Genomic DNA, 17,301 nt, shown 5'->3' on the forward strand with positions numbered 1-17,301 from the left:
GAATGGAATTGGGGAGTGCCCATTAATGGATTCCACAATCTGAGGTTGGCCTGCAAAATTTCACTCAAATTTGTTAAATGAAATTTCATATTAAAGGCAAGTAAAGGACAAGGTTAGAAGATAAACGAGACAATGTGAGGTCATCCATTTTGAATCAAATAGTGATAAATACAAATAATACTGTAAAGCTAAGAACAGTGAGAGTCCAAGAGATTTAAGGGTATGTTTGGGAAAACTTCTGAAAGAGACAGAAAAACCCAAAAAGTTAACATTTCATTACAACTAAAGGGCTAGAATATACAGGGGAGGATTTTTTTGTTAAATCTATCAAGTTCTGACCAGGCAAGATATAGTAATCATGCATTTATTTCTGGACAGCACATCATAGAAGAAATTGAGGTTGAAGAGGCTGAACAGTGTCGGAATACTAAGCAGGTTCAAGGTGCTCTATTCTATTATAAGGAGTAATTACAAAGTCCAATTTCCAATCCCAAAATATAAATGGGCGGTGATTTGAATCAGATTCATTAAAAATGTGAATAGAATTGAGAGAGAAATTTCTTCCAAAGGTGGGGAAAATCTAAAATAAGAGAAATTATACCAAGACATCTCAGAGAGCATTGAGGGAGCATTTTGAAAATTACATATGGTGGAAAGTGAAACCTTCCATGATGAAATGCAGATGCAGTTCAATGAACAATTTGAATTGGGAGCCATAAGATTTTGCCCTCCAGAAGGAAATGGATGCGAAGCAGGTACAGTTAGGAATAAAAATTGTAAAAAATTCACGTTTGTTTAACCAATGGAAAATGGTAACACAACTGTTCAGAAACATTCTTTATTCTTAAGTGTATGGAACACTAAACATCAAGAATCAAGCGTGACTTCATTAATCTGATCCAGCAATGAAGACTAAGAGAATGAAGCACTTATTTTCCATCAAATGCATTTGTAAACATTACAATATAACAAAGTGGTCAGTTAAAAATAATTGCCAGATATCACAAATACATTGGTAACTGTACAAGTGAAATCATAATTGAACATTTTATTAATATTCATTCATAATAATATACATAATCATGCATTTTATTTTCCATTGGAGCTCAAAATTAGGGTAAGAAAGGGGTAAAAACTCACATCTGGATGTGGAATGGCATACTGTCCCTGAATTGTATAGGCCTGAAAAAGTAAAAGAAAAAAAAACACAATCCTCTTTTGAAGCTCTTCATCCAAAAAAAAAAATTCACAATCAACACCACTGCAAGCACCTGACCTGCATCTAGTTTCTGTAGACGGGAATGTACGTTGACTCAGCAAAGATGTCGTCTAATAATACAATGATTATGATACAAAAACCATGGGAATTTTATTAAGTGGGATTTAGAACCGCAAAAAGACAGAGCAGGATGAAATGAGTGCAGGTACAATTAACTAACATTTGGTTTAATTTAGAAAACAACATTTTCAGCAGTCACTTTAGTTGCACAATAAAGCATTAAACTATTATTAACCAATCTGACATCGGTATTTGTGATCAGGATTTATTGGTCAAGTTCCAATATATTGACGGAAGTAACTGAACATGTCTTGCAAATATCTATTCACGCCAAAGGCATATTAGTTTTTAAATCCCATCTTTTCCGACTTTGTCATGCAATGAATAAACTTTAATACACACACAAAAATCACAACTAACATTAAGAGACTGATCTTATCACAGATTTAGTTGCGCCACATGAATGAAAAGCACATTTTCCTTCTAGAATAAAATGAGATGAGATTACAAAGGTTTTTGGATTTTCTGGAAATTTGATCAGGTCTGTTCTGTTATCAATCACATCTTGTCAACTCAGTAGTTTCTTGCATTGGCTGCACACATTCTAGCTTTCTTTCAACAATGCTTCAGGAGAAATCAGTTCAAGTGTAGGAGTGGAAGTAAGAGGCTTTGGCAAACAGAAGCTGAGGACAGGCTTGATTCCAGAAGATGAGGTCTTTGATTTTAAAGTAGGAAGAGTTAATGGAGATGCCAGCAAGGGCAGTGGAATGCTCCAAGTGCAGGATGTGGGAAATCTAGCAAGGACAGCATAATTGTACCAGATCACTACACCTGCATGAGGTGCATCCAGCTTCAGCTCCTGTGTTGGAAAGCTGGAGATGGATGAACTCCGGATCATTTAGGAGGGAGAGATAGTTATAGAGAGGGGCTGCAGGGAGACAGTCATCCCTAAAAGGCAGGAGGCAGGTAACTGACTGACTGTTAGGAGAGGGAAGGGGGAAGAGACAGACAGTAAAAAGCACCCCTGTAGCTGTTCACCTCAATAAGCATATTGTTTTGGATACTGTTTGTTTCCGGGGGTGGGGGGAAGAGGAAAAACAATCAGGGACAAGTTGAGGTCGTCACATCTCCGGCACAGAGGCTGGCCCTCGGATCCGAAGAGAATGGGGGAGAAGAGCTATGGTAATTGGAAACTCATTGGTGAGGAGAGCAGTTAAGAGGTTTGGTGAATGAGATCGAGGCTCCCAGATGGTATGTTGCCTCCCAAGCTCAGGGATGTCTGATCAAGTTCATAGCATTCTGGAGGGGGACTGCGAGCAGCCAGATGTTGTGTTCCACGTAGGGACCAATGACATTGATAGGATTAGGGATGAGATACTGAAGAGGGAATATAAGTTAAAAAGCAGGACCTTAAGGTGGTAATCTAGGAACAGGAAGTTGCGGCAGATAAATGTATGTCTGAAGAGTTAGTTCAGGAGGCAGGGGTTCAGATTTCTGGATCATTGGGATCTCTTCTAGGAAGGTCTGACCTATACAAAAAGGACAGGTTGCTCCTAAACTGGAGAGGGACCAATATCCTGGTGGGCAGGTTTGTTGGAGCAGATGGGGAGAGTTTAAACTAGTTTGGCAAAGGGGTGGGAATCAGAATGTGTGTGCAGAGACTAGGGTAGAAGGACAAAAGCATGATGCTATGTGTTCAAAGTTGGTAAGGAAGGACAGGCAGGGAAAAAAACAAAGGTAGCCAGTTAGAGGGGTTGAAATGTATATATTCTAATGCTAAGAGTATTAGGAATAAAAGGGATGAACTTAAGAGCATGGATCAGTTTGTGGAACTATGATGTTGTGGCCATTATTGAAACTTGGCTGGAGGAAAGACAAGATTGGCTGACGCAGATACTGGGGTTTAGGTGTTTTAAAAATAGCTTGGGAAGTAGAAACGGAGGCGGGGGGAGAAAAAGAGTAGCCTTACTGGTCAGTCTATAAAAAGTGAGTACGCTGCATAGTGAGTGTCCACTGAGTCAGTGTGGGAGGAAGTCAGACATATCTATTACTGCACTGGGTGTGGTCTATAGGCCCTCGGATACTGATGAGGAGATAAGTTGGCAGATTTTGGAATGGTGCGGAAATGCAGGGTTGTAGTTATGGGTGATTTCAACTGCCCTAATATTGACTGTCACCTCCTGACAACAAGAGGGACAGATGGGTCTGAATTTATCAGATGTGTTCAAGGAGTCCTGACATAGTATGTGGACAGGCCAAACTTGATCTGGTTCTGGGGAATGAACCTGGTCACGTGGCAGACTTCTGGTGGGGAAGCACTTTGGTGACAGTGACCACAACTCCCTTAGCTTCAACAGATCTATGGAAAAGGATCCAACAGTCAAAAATGGGAAAGTGCTTAACTGAGGGAGGGCTAACTATGAAGGGATGAGGCAGAAACTAACAAGAGTAAATTGGATATAGGTGTTTAAGGGTGAAAGCACAGAAGTAATGTGGAGAAAGATTAGGGACCACTCATCCAGGGTTCAGGATAGGTTTGTCCCACTGGGTCAAGGAAAAGAAGGGAACTGTGGCTGACAAAACCGGTCAGGCAACTAGTCAAGAGGAAGAAGGGAGGATACATATAGGAAGCAGTAAACATCATAAGAAGTATATGGTAGCCAGGAAGGAGCTTAAGAAAGGACTTAGGAGAGCTTGAAGGGAGAATGAGAATGCCTTTGAATGTAGGACAAGGAGAACCCCAAGGCATTCTAGTGTATGTGAAGAACAGAAGGATGGAGAGAATGAAGGTGGGGTCTCTAAAGGATAAAGGAAGCAACATGTGCCTGGAGGAAGGAGGTTGGAGAGGTCCTGAATGTATTCTTTGTGTCAGTATTCACAAGAGAAAATGACTTTGATCTCAGTGAGGTCAAAATTGAACAGGCCTGTGTGCTGGACAATATGGAGATTAAGGAAGAGGAAGGGTTGGGTCTTCTTAAAAACATCAAAATTGATAAATCCTCAGGGCCAGATGTGATATACCCCAGACTGCTAAGGGAAGTGAGAGAAGAGATAGCTGGGGGCAGTAGCTATGATCTTTGAATCCTCTTTGGTCGCAGGGGAGGTGCTGGAGGATTGCAGAATGGCAAATGTAGTCTTTTTGTCTAAAAAAAAGTAATAGGGAGAATCCTGGGAATTATAGACCAGTGAGTCTTAAGACAGTGGTGTGCAAACTAATGGAGAGGGTTCTTAAGGTTAAGATCTATGAGCATTTGGAGAACAGTCTACTTACTCATAGCTTTGTGAAGGGAAGGTCATGCCTCAAGAGTCTAATTGAGTTTCTTGAAATAACAAGAGAAGTTTATGAGGGTAGGGCAGTAGATGTGGTCTACATGAATTTCAGCAAGGCATTTGATAAGGTCTCCCATGAGAGACTCATCCAGAAAGTCTTGAGGCATGGGATCAGTTTAACTTTGGCTGTGTAGATAAGAAATGACTTATAGGAAGAAAGTAGTAGTGAAAGGAAAGTGTTCTGCCTGGAGGTCAGTGACTAGTGGAATGCTGCAAGGATCTCTTCTTGGACCCCTACTCTTTGAGTTTTTTTATAAATGACCTGGGTGAAGAGGCGGAAGGATGTTTGCAGATGACACGAGGTTGAAGGAGTGGTGGATGGAGCTAAAGGTTGTCAAAGGTTACAAGAGGACTTAGGATGGAGAGTTGGGCAGAAAAGAACCAGATGGAATTCAATCCAAATAAGAGAGAGGTGATGCATTTTGGAAGGACAAACCTGAAGGCTGAGTACAGGGTTAATAGTTGGTTACTCAAGTGTGTGGATGAACAGAGGGACCTTGGAGTTCAAATCCAGATGTCCCTCAAGGTCGCCGCATAGCCTGATAGGATTGTTAAGAAGGCCTATGGGTTGCTGAGCTTCATTAATAGGGGGAATTGAGTTCAGAAGTAGAGATTTGCAACTCTGGTGAGACCTCAGAGTATTGTGTTCAGTTTTGGTCACCTCATTATAGGAAGGATGTGGAAGCTGTGGAGAGGGTACAGACGAAATTTACCAAGATGTTGCCTGGATTGAGAAACAAGTCATCAGGCAAGGTTAGCAGAGCTGGGCCTTTTCTCCGTGGGGCTAGAAGGACGAGAGAAGACTAGATAGAGGACTACAAGGTCATGAGAGGCACAGATAGGGTGGACAGCCAGCACCTGTTTCCCAGGGCAGGAACAGCAAACACCAGAGGAAATGTGTGCAAAGTAAAGGGAGGGAAGTTTAGGGGAATCAATTTTTAAAATTTTTTTTTAAGCAGAGTTGGGGGTGCCTGGAATGCCTTGCCGGGGATGGTGGTGGAGGCTGAAAGAAAAATAGAGGGTTACAGGATAGGGAGGGTTTAGTACTTGTTTTGGAAGGAATATATGCCAACATCAAGGGCCTGTACTGTGCTGTATTGTTCTCTGTTCTATGACGACCAAAATTTTAAGCAGTGGGCCCATGAGAAAGGTAAATGGAGGGCTGGGTGCAACCTTTAATACTTCTGTGCTGATGAAATGCCTGACCTATAATTTTACAAAACTTCAGGGATAGGCTGTTGCAGCGAAGATTTCTAACAATATTGCTGTTGGAATTATCAGATTATGAATGTACTGATTACCATTATTACTGCTTTGCTCAAATAAACATAAATGTGAAAATTCATGCATTACAAGCATCAATACTGCACAAAATTAAACTGGATTTTACTGCCAATAAGCTACAATAACAATTTCAAAAAAAGGCTACTGAGAACAAGTCACGCATACTCATAAATTAATGCCAACAGTCTGTATAACATCTTCAAACAAATGGCATATAGTCTGGACAAAACTGATGTGTTTAAAGGTCTAATAACAAGCCACAGGAAGAGACATCGATAAACTTGAAGAATATTTTAACAGAGAGAGGTTATCAAAAATTCAAGAACTTTGCACCTTGGTGCCTGAAAGCATGACAACCAGAGAATTTTTTTTTTTTAAAATGATGGCGCGCTGGAGCTGTGTAATGGCAACATTGCCACTGGTGTGAACCTGGGGAGAGTGTGGAGCACAACGCTCCCCTGAAGGGTCCTACCTCCCAGTCCTACTGTCGACAGATCTGGGCTTTAAATGGCCGATATTTTAAGGAACAAACTGTGTGTTTTACTTAGAATCCCGTGACCATGGGCTCTGGGGTTGCATTCAGAAGAGAACCAGTGAGGGGCTCTGTGGCTGAAAAGCACACAGGCAGCAACTTGCAGGTGAGGAACCCACAGAGGCTGTGCCTGCTAGCGATTTGAGGCAAAGGACTCACACCAGGCTGCGGGCTGCTGGAGACTGGCTCAAGAGAACCAAGTACCGGAACTGGGATTTGAGAGGGTGCCAAAGGCAAGAAGGGTTCCTGAAGGGCCCTGGCCACTGAAGGCTTCCTCATCGTGGTGGAGGTTTGATGGAACTGAACCGGAGTCTTGTGGAGCTGCGAGAGTGCTGGAGGTGAATCCACTGAACTAAGTGACTCTGAAGGAATTCTCTTTTGCTTCTCTTTCTCTGACTGCAAGAGGCACTGGGTGACGTTAATGGCATCTTTGTCTGCCTTATGGCAGACAAAAGGCAATTTCATGTAATTTTGCATTTGTTTTATTACATTACAATAAATAGTTTCTGATCTGATTTGTGAGATGAGTGAGAATCTATAAGGGAATGCAGATCACAAGTTTTGAGAGTAAATTTAAGGTACAAAATATTTATACTGAATTGCTGACTTAGAGTTCTGGTGACCTTGGTTCAATCCTTGTCAAGAAAGGTGTCATTACTCCAGTTTGTATTGGGCATTGTTGAAGTCACAGGGTGCATCAGATATTCACATACCATTAGATTTAATTGGAACATTCAAATAACAATCTTGAGAACAGCAGCCAAACCAAAACTTCACCACTTGGTGGCAAACAATCCAAAGGCCACAAAATGCTTCAGTAAGCACCACCAAGTTTTTCTCAAGTATCTCTGAAACCCCTTCACTCATCTATTGTAGACAAACCGTTAATGCTACACATGACTTAACTTTATCATTATTTTCCTCAATTACCTATTACTTGGAAGGCAAAATATTGCAGTAATTGGAGAAAGGTTCTATTGTGTTTCAGCTCTAATATTGAGTATCTCAATAATTGCTTATTACTCTTGAATTGCTGTAAGTTCTCAAGATTGCACACAATTATGTAGTAACAAATCATGAAGTTGCTAGACCTTATCCTGAATTAATGGTTTAAAACAATAATAAATCAATTTAAACAATTCAGGATCTTGAAATGTTTCAAATTTCATACACATGGAATTTACTTAGATAGTAGATAAAATCTTTGCTGAGACAAGGTGCATGTTTAGGATGATGTGGAGATACTCAATATTGTCAAAGTATGCACGAACATGGTCACACACACAGACAAGCACGCAGACACACGCACGCAGACACACACACTTCTAAGCAATATCTGACACATCTCAGTGATCATTAGGAAACAACATGCAAGTGAAGATGAGAAACCTGAATGCACTAACAGGCAGTGGCTGGTGCTGCAGTAAGAGGCTGAGGTTGGCTGCGGAGGCCGAGAGGGGATCTGCTCTTACCTGGCCACCTGCAAAAATGACGGGGGCAGAGGCGGGCTTTGGGCGGTAGGGAATGGTGGCACCTTTCGGTGGGGACTAGGAGGGACAGGGAAAGCATGTTAGAAACAGCATTAGAATAGGTTCAACTCTGGAAAAAATAAAGGCAAAATCAATCAATCATAAAACAGCAACATCAAACATTTTTACAACTGCTACATCCCATATTAACTTAGATTAATCCATCAAGATAAATGCATCAGAAAAATTACACTTAATGAAATGTTAAGAATCAACAATTATTATTTGTTACTATTTGATTTCCTGCTGTTGGATATACTTGGAAACAAAAAAGTCATTTGGAACAATTTCTTGCACACCACCTCCTCAGTTTTGACTCAATTATAAATAACTAATATTATCAAGTTATGACAATATAGCTAACAGAATTAATTTGGGGAACTTTATGGCTCTGAGCCAATACCAGAATCAAACAGGTCAAGCTTACTATGGAAATGGAAGCTCATTATTTCAATTCTTGTCTGAAAAGTTATCTTGTAACTAAAAAGTTATCAGATATAAAGTTCCTATATGATACAGTATGTGGCAAGTACTGTCAATCTGATCTTAATGGTCTTTCAAAGACCAGCAGTCATTTGACATGAACATGTATGCTTAGAGAGGATGCTGAGATGGGTGGTGTGTTAACAAGAAGAAATTAAATTGAAAGAGTAATAGAGATTCTGTTCCAACAGTGAAGCATTACTCTGGTTCAAATCCATTTTTAATAAATATCACACATTTTCTTGATCTCACAGTTGTAAATGAGTTGCCTTTGCTAGTGTGGGCACCTCATCTTTTATGATATCAAGAGTTTAAAAAAATACTTAGATAATGCATTATGACAAAAATACAAGCAATGGAAGACATGGCTGACTTTGTAAACACATCCACTAGGAATCAAGTTGAGATTGAGTCCATCTCACTTTCTGTCAGAACTTTGCTTTAAGAAGACAGGAATATCCCTCCACTTCTGAAATAGGGAAATTTAACACTTACCTACTTTGATCCATGTGACATCATGTGATTCGGTTATAGCAATGATTTAAGCATTAGAGCTCTCAAATATTAATATTAGCATTATCTTGTCATTTATTTTCAAAACTCTCAATCAAGAATCAGATCATTTCTTTGACAAATACAAGATAAATGACATCCTTCTATGACTGTGACAATTAAAAGGTTGACAAAATTGAGTATTTCAAAAATAAACTCCTTTAGTGTCATGAGACAGAATACGTAATTGAAAATTCCCAATAAAAAATGTCAGATGGTTAAAAATTCCAAAATAATGAATTTGAAGCACTCTAGATTTTAATCTTCAAAACCTTACCTCTGTAGCCACCTCAAGTAAGTTCATTTCATGTTTGCTGTTCTTTACTCCAATTAGTGAAATAATGGCAGAGGTATTTCTAATTCGTTTTAATTTTTAAAAGAAAGCGCCATCACACACTACTCCAGTTCCATACCAAAAAGCAACTCAGGCAACATATCCATGATCCCTGCTCTTCAAAATTAACTGGTGGGAGACAGCTAGAAATGTGATGGACCATTCATATCATGTAAACATAGCTAATTTTAGCTTGATCTTCAAGTTGCACTTGGATTAGAAGGTCCTTCAGTTAGGACACTTGGAATGGAAAGGTAAACAAATCCAATTATCCTACCTTTCTAACTATAATCTTTTTATTGAGAAAGATTCTTAACTTTTTGTTCATCTTAGAAGCAGGATGAGCTCATTTAATGCAGCATATGATGGAATGAGTCAAATTTATTTCATTTTTACAGGCCGTAGGTCCGTACAATGGACCTACGGGTTCCAGGATGATAATGAAATAGGTAACCAATTCTCCCTTAAACCTAACCCCTGATATAATCTCACTGGTGAGGTTTTATCTTATGACGACTCTGGTGAGGTGAGGCCCAAGATCGTTGTGTTTGCTATCAGCTTCAGAAAGAGCACAGGATGGAGAACCCCACTGTGAAATATTAATACACTGAGGCACAGAGTCATTCTTCCATTTCCTTTCAGTGTAACAACACATTGCACAGAGGGAAGTGTTAAAATGTTCTCCTTCTCCAATTAAAATTAAATATTGCAGATTTCTCAAATCTGACATAAAAAGAGTACACACTAGAAAGGAACTGAGTTAACGTTTGCATCACCAAATAATCAGCAAGAAATATTGGGCTAGATTGCACCAGTGATTAGACGGTGATTCTGTTGCACTGCATGTGCATGGTGTTCTCAACTTCTGCCTTGATGGCAACATGATCTTGAAGTTACAGGGAGATGAATGACTGCAAAAGTGAAGATCAAAGGGCTGAGGACAAAACAATATAGTTTTATATATGGCTGCTGAGAATTTCCAGCAGTTTTTCTTCTTATAAAACTATCGCGTTTGTTACCAAAATGCTGTAAACATTTCTAGAGCTTACATGTTTGCTCATTTCTTGATAGATGGAGTTTTGTTTACTAACACTTTACACCAGTCTGACATTCACAATAGTTTCATCTCAGCATAAAAGAGAATGACACAAGTACACTGGAACCACTCTCCAAGTTGTGAGCTGACCACCTATGTTTAAAATAATACTGGGTTTGCCTTCACTGAAAATTCACAGTTCATTTTCTACTAGGAGGGAAAATATTCTGGAACATTTTGGTGACTCTGCTTTTACATTGATATGTCAAGCTACTTATTCAAAAATTATTATACTGAGGATCTAAATAAGAACACAGCAAGAGGATTCAAATTTAATGAATGCACTCACGTGCATCTATTCAATTTTATAGATTTTGAAAATGATCAATGTCAATTTATGTCTTTCTTTGCATGGGAGAGCAAGAAACTATTAACACTATTATCTGGAATCTGGTGTTTCTTTCATTCATGTCCATAAAGTCCCCCTGAAAAACATGAGCACATTTCCATGCCAATAATTTCACTGAAAAAATATCTAATTCGGGGTCTTGCTTACAACTGAACCTGCAACTTCTGGCTAAATCAAATGGGAATTTGCATGATGAATAATGTCAAATAAAAGGATGGCACAGTTAGCGTAGCAGTTAGCGCAATACTATTGCGGAGCCAGCAACCCCAGTTCAAATCTGGCATTGTCTGTAAGGAGATTGTATGTTCTCTTCATGTCTGCATGGTTTCCTCTGAGTGCTCTAGTTTCCTCCCACTCTTCAGAACATTGGAGGTCATTGGTTAATTTGGGCAGCATGGGCCGGAAGGGAACACTAACATCTATATCAGTGTTTCATTACATTAATTGTATTATCAATAGAAAATTGTCTCCTGTTTGCATGAATAACCATTACAAATAGTCATTTGTGCTTTTTGCTATTTAGAAATCAAGTCCCCTTTAGATTAAGTTTCAAATTTAAACATACAGCACAGTAACAGGCTCTTGAGAGTTTATTGTGGATTTTTAATTTGTCTAACTACAGGTACACAATCCTTTATTCTGAACCCTTGGGGGACAGCATGTTTGGATTTTTCCAGATTTCAGAAACCCCAGCCGAATTGTGCTGCCGTATCCACCCCCACCCGGTCCCCACTTGCCAGATTTTGGAGCTTTCCGGATTTTAACGTCCGGATAAAGGATCATGTACCTGTATTCAAATATTTAGAGGTGAAATTTAAATGGGAAAATGATGATAATATACAGGTATATCCCGCTTTACAAATACTCAAATTGACTTTGAATGGGTTTTCGCTTTACACCATTTCAGCTTACAAAAAGTTTCATAGTTTCGTAAAGCGGGGTATATCTGTACCTGTTCGTTCCAAAATATTTCCAGTTAAACAAAGGACATCAAAAGGAGAATGAATCTAACGCACAATTGATACTGTCTCTTCAAAACTGAATTTTACGTACTTGTATTACCGAGTTAATTAAATGATCTTGTAAGATGTAATCATTCCTTTAGCTAATTCCCAGTGAAGTTAAATAAGAGAAAGTTGCCATTGCTTCCTCTTTAAAATTCTCTTGATGCTCGCCTTATACTCTACCTCCAGCATCACCACACATATTTGCTTCACACACTGGATGATTGCATCTGGCATCCCGGAGATTGTCACAGCTCGTTCAGTGGAATTAGGCAACATGTCCCCTGCCACTTGGACTTGAGCTCCTGTTGACTGGAAAACAAAAGAAGCATCTGTGCACATGTATCAACATTGGCTGCTATAGGTTAAAAACAGTAGGTCTGTTTCTAGACTCTAGAAAATGGTCTTGTGGTACAATAAATGAGTGGATCCCATGACTATTCAATGAAACTTGGTTGCATTATAAATAAATATATTTTAATAAATATGCATCTCTGAATACGTTAGGTAAAGAGAAAGTGCTGGTAGGTGGACAAGTTATCAAAGCACAGACTTATTTCTTTAAGGTAACAAGCGGTGATTATCTGGAATGCACTTTCTGAAAGATATTAAAAATAGATTTAATATTAACTAGAATTTGGTAAATGTATCCATAGAAAAACTTTTTCCCCCCAAACATTTCCATTAATCTATTATTTTGAAGAACTAACTCAATGCCTTCCCTTCATGATCAACACATTGCACTGGGGGAAGTGTTAGAATGATTCTCCTAATTGGAAAGCACTTCCCAATTAAAAATTAAATATTGCAGATTTCTTAAACCTGAAATAAAAATAGTAAACACTAGAAATGCTCAGAAAGGAACTGAGTTAACATTTTGAATTACATCTTGTTATAATAGCAAATGAATTGAATAGAGCGTGTGTGCTATACAAAGTGTGGATTAAGAACAACACAGTCAAGTCGAGGTTGAAGACTGATTTATTTCATTGCCAACTCTGCTGATGTTCACTACCTGCCTCTGATGAAAGGAGTGACATCATCGCAGCAACGACTTCCGAATGGCCGGTGTTCCTGCCATTGCCCGCTGTTTCCCACCATGTGTGTGGTTACGTAGGACAATTGCTGTTGGTCCCTGTGGGGACCTAGTGATCTCCGCATTCGCTGGCCACTTTGTCAGCTGGTTTGCGATTCAGTTCGCGACTCCCTGCCAGAACTGGCAGTTTTGGGTATATCCTTGGGGTGCACTGGAATTTGATGATTAAATCAATCTTTCGAAAACACCAGTGTTCCTTGTAAGGTGGCAGTTAAGCTTGGTTATAGGGCACCGGGTATCTGTGTGGTGGCCTCGTTGAGGCATCAGTATTCACCACATGGCCTCCACCCTCCTGCTGCTTTCGGGACCATGTGCAGAGGGGAGGTCCAGGAGCTTTCCGACTGCCACATTATCCCCAACTCCCCCATTTTCTTAGGCGTGGAGCAGGGGGCCCTCAGTGAGGATGTGGTGCCTTACCATGTGCTTTGGTTAAGCGGAGGAGAATGGTTGTGCCACAATTGCAAGGAACTCTGCCAGGATGTGTGCGTAGGCATCGTCGGACAGCGTGACGGAGTTGAGGTTGGAGGACTGGTAGTTTGGCTTCCCCCCAGGAGCATCATCTGGAAAGTTCTGGCGTGCACTAAATACCACCCTTTTAAGTCTACCAGCAGGCAGAGGGCATGAAGGAAATTGGCTATCAGGAGCGGTTGCACCACTGCTGCGACAGTGAAAGTCAACTTAAGTTGGTGGCCAGCAAATCTTAGGGGCACGGTGCAGGTGCTGTAAGTTCGTATTGAGGTGCTGTTCGCTGCCCTCAATGGCGGGCCCAGCTGGGCATTCGCATGTCTAGACTGTCGGGGAAAGGACACTTATTTTGGCAGCGATGTTGATGAGGATCCGCTTTCCTGACAGAGTCCCACACATGGAAGAGGCTGTCACATTGGCCAACTTCCCCAGCCATTAATGACAGTTGGCCATGATGTTTCCCGGAAATGCACAGGGTTAGTAGCATCAACATTATGCATCCCATCATTGTTGATAATAACAATATGGGTGAGTAGGGGGGTCCACGCCTCTCCGTCTGCTGTGGCCTTGTTGCTGGGATTTGGTGATCAGTTCCACTGAAGCACTGATTTCTTTTTTCGCTCTCCAGAGCACGTCCACCCAGGCTGCGACTTTCCTCGGGTCACTGAAGTCCACATAGACAAGAAAGAATCAGATATCCTCTGGCATCTGTTCCAAGAAAATCTGCTTAAAGAGCAGGCAGAAGGCCTGTGCCCCTCAGCGAGTGCAAGCATCTTGCTCATGAGGGCGGATGGACCCCTGTTCCCCCAAACTGTCCATGTGCAGCAAATGGGCAGCACACTCATGCTATGATAGCTCGAAAGTTCAGGTTAGTAGCTCTTTGAGGGCACCATATTTGCCTTGCTCTGGAGGCTGCCATAGGAAATTGACAACCCTCACTGCTATGAGGTAATAGCAGGTGTCGACGGCGGCAATCTATCGGAAGTGGAACTGGGCCTTGGTCAGTTTGAACCAAGTGTGGTTGCGACACCCAGAACATTGGCAGTTTTAGCGAGACCATGTGGAGAGCTGCTTGGTCTGTCAACTTCAGGCCCAACTGCTGGTTGAACCTGTTGGAGTCACCAATGTAGCGTGTGAACTACATGAATTGTGGAGTAAGAATGAATCACACATTTGTATTGTGTGATAGATTACCAATGTCTTCTCGATTGTCAGGTGGCTGGTGACGTGCATCCGCTGTCAGGCTATGCTGCATGTGGCCCAGGGAATGTAGCGGATAGGTGAGGGGACGAGCAGCCTGTCGGAGGGGAGGGAGGGAGAAGAGGCAGCAGCGCGTTCCATCATAATGCCACTGTCAGGTCTCACCGCATGCGGCCTGAGCAAAACAGTGGATGGGCGAGAGGACGAGCAGCCTGGCAGTGGGGAAGGTGGGGGGCCCCACAAAATGACAGCCCAGACTTAAAGTGCGATTGTGCCACTGAGGAGGGAAGGAGTGGGAGGGTGCAAGGAGTGAGCGAAGGAGCCGGGCGCAGATTGGAAGGCGCGAAGATGTGGGAGGGCCATGGGGTACCTGTACTGTAGCCATCTCTCCATCATCATCTCACGTTTACTTTTAATCATGATCTTATGATCATATGTAGTTACTTTTTGTGTACAGTACTATATTATCTGTATTATTATTAATACGTACTCTAATATTACATTTAGGATGTTTTCATGTATTGGGAAGTGTTTTATATGCATATAAAGTTAAAAGATATGCTAATATACTATATTTTAAGATAAACATTTGACTAACTGACACTAAATAAGGATCATATGCACCTATTCCAACTGACACACAAATTCAAATTAAAGACAGACCAAGGTAACAGAATTAGTTTTTTACCTGGGGATTGCATGTACTCTTAAAGTGCCAGCATAAAACTGACATTAAGGGCATCACCAGGTGTCAGGTCAAACACAAGGACTACTCATATGTCCAACAAATCTAGTTGTTATAAAAATTGGTACACCATTGTCAGTTTTGCACATTAGCGAGCAACTCATTATTTTGGAATGGAGTTTCACATTAAATTAAGCATTCCAACAAGATAAACTACTGTCAAGATTACTACTGAATGATGGGAAAAACTAACCTCACGAATTTCTTTGATTTTGGAGCCTCCTTTTCCAATCAGAGAGCCGCACTGGCTGGCTGGTACAACGAGTCGCAAGGTGACGGGAGGTTTACTGGTGGCTGTACTGTTGGTCATTGAATTGTCAATGTCCTGAAATTAGAAGTAAATTCTGAATGAAACCAAACATTAATTTCTGCATAATTTTTTGAAAAAAATCTCCATATGATGTGGCAAGATCGACCATACTTTGATAAATTGTTGGTTTACTGGCATCATAAACCATAGCAGATAGAGGACAGTTTTCAGATTTTAATGACTAGGTACTTTATTTTCAGGACAGGGTGGTGTAAATCTTGGAGGGATATTGGAGGAAATGACAGTGTCATGCTGTTTCCCATCCCTTTTTGACAATATATTTTGCATATTTAAAATCTCTTGTCACAGAAGCCTTCACAGACCGTACACGGACAATGCTTTTTGCAAATATACACAATGGAGTCAAGGTGCATTGGTGATGGACCAGCTAAATTGTCTTTCAAATGAGTGATTTTGCCTTCACCGCCATGCTGTGCTCACTGACTGCTCCAGGAGCTGTATTCATTGAGGAAATTAGGGTGTACCCATCACATTTGTGCCTTGCAAATAGTATATTTGTGGATAAAGAGGGTGACTCACACCATAAAATATTCAGTTATGTTTTGTTCTTGTAGCTATGGTAAATAAACATCAAAATAAGTTAAGTTTCTTGTCAACGATGACTCTCAGGGCATCACAAATGTAATTGATATAGTAGAATGGCAAAGGGTTGTGACTGGACTCTCCAGTTGCTTGGCACTTTAGTGGCACATTGTATTCATGCCACACATGATCCCAAGCTTGAATACTGTGTATATCCCGATGCACGCAGGCAAGAACATTGAAAAGGGAGCAGATTACTGCGCTCACAAATATATCATGGTTAGAATGGTATTGGTAAACAGCTGCAATTGGTTGGTCACAGGTCACTGCTATCGTGGAAATCTTGCAGCAGGAATGGTGGAGGACATTTAAGTTTGCCATCTGGAATACATTGTGTCTTTGCTACCTTCAGTATTTCTCACAATTTCTATTCAACAATGATAATTACTAATTTTTTTAGCTGGAAGATAGTGGTCAATGGAAATAAAGAAGGTATTTCCTTGCAAGCATTAGAGCTGATGGAATAGCAGAAAAGCTGTAAATACTCACTGGGTCAAACAGATTTGGAGAAAGATAAACAACTAAGACTTCAAATCGATGACCTTTTAGTGAAGCAAAGTTACAAATCAAATACATTTTAAGTTGCAGAGAAGGGGAAGAATGGAAAGAACAAAAGGACTGAATGACATAAAAGATGGTGGTGAGGGAAGACATGGTGCTGAAGGCTTGTTAATTGCAGGCATTTGATGAGATATATATCCACAAGATGAATCAGAACAGAGAAGGAAAAATGGTTGGTGTAGCAGTTATTGCAACTCCTTTACACTGCCAGTGATCAGGACCAGACCGGTCTTCAAGTTCTGCACTATTTGTAAGGGGTTTGTACGTTCTCCCCATGTCTGTAGGGGTTTCCTCCCACTGTTCAAAATGTATCAGGGGGTGTAAAGTGGGCAGCATGGATTTGTAGGCTGAAATGGCCTGTTACCATGCTGTATGTCTAAACTAAAAAAAATTGAAAATCTGCTGGATCAGTAGACTGCAAAATAATGCAGAACAGGAAACAAGAGAATCTTGTCAATATCCAGTATCTATGAAGAGAAAAAAATCACTTAGATTACAGATTATTGACTTTCAATCAGTCCAAACTCAAAGGTTAGTTATTTATCTGAG

At 40.6% G+C, this 17,301-nt stretch overlaps 1 protein-coding gene across 43 annotated transcripts in view; it reads right to left on the reverse strand.

Moving 5' to 3' along the window:
• The window catches only part of LOC138761651 (poly(rC)-binding protein 3), a 139,113-nt gene that overhangs the window by 26,837 nt on the left and 94,975 nt on the right, over positions 1–17,301 (reverse strand). For 20 of the 43 annotated variants that reach the window (XM_069934162.1, XM_069934173.1, XM_069934166.1 and 17 more), the window contains 4 exons: positions 15,472–15,603; positions 11,944–12,084; positions 7,829–7,972; positions 1,141–1,182 (listed from right to left, as the gene is read on the reverse strand). In XM_069934162.1, coding sequence (XP_069790263.1) covers positions 1,141–1,182; positions 7,829–7,972; positions 11,944–12,084; positions 15,472–15,603 — 459 coding nt within the window. The remainder of the gene's footprint in view (positions 1–1,140; positions 1,183–7,828; positions 7,973–11,943; positions 12,085–15,471; positions 15,604–17,301) is intronic. The other 23 variants (XM_069934148.1, XM_069934165.1, XM_069934164.1 and 20 more) reach the window with 5 other exon arrangements.

This window comes from Narcine bancroftii, chromosome 4 (assembly GCF_036971445.1).
Source record: "Narcine bancroftii isolate sNarBan1 chromosome 4, sNarBan1.hap1, whole genome shotgun sequence".
In the NCBI taxonomy this organism is placed as follows: Eukaryota; Metazoa; Chordata; class Chondrichthyes; order Torpediniformes; family Narcinidae; genus Narcine; species Narcine bancroftii.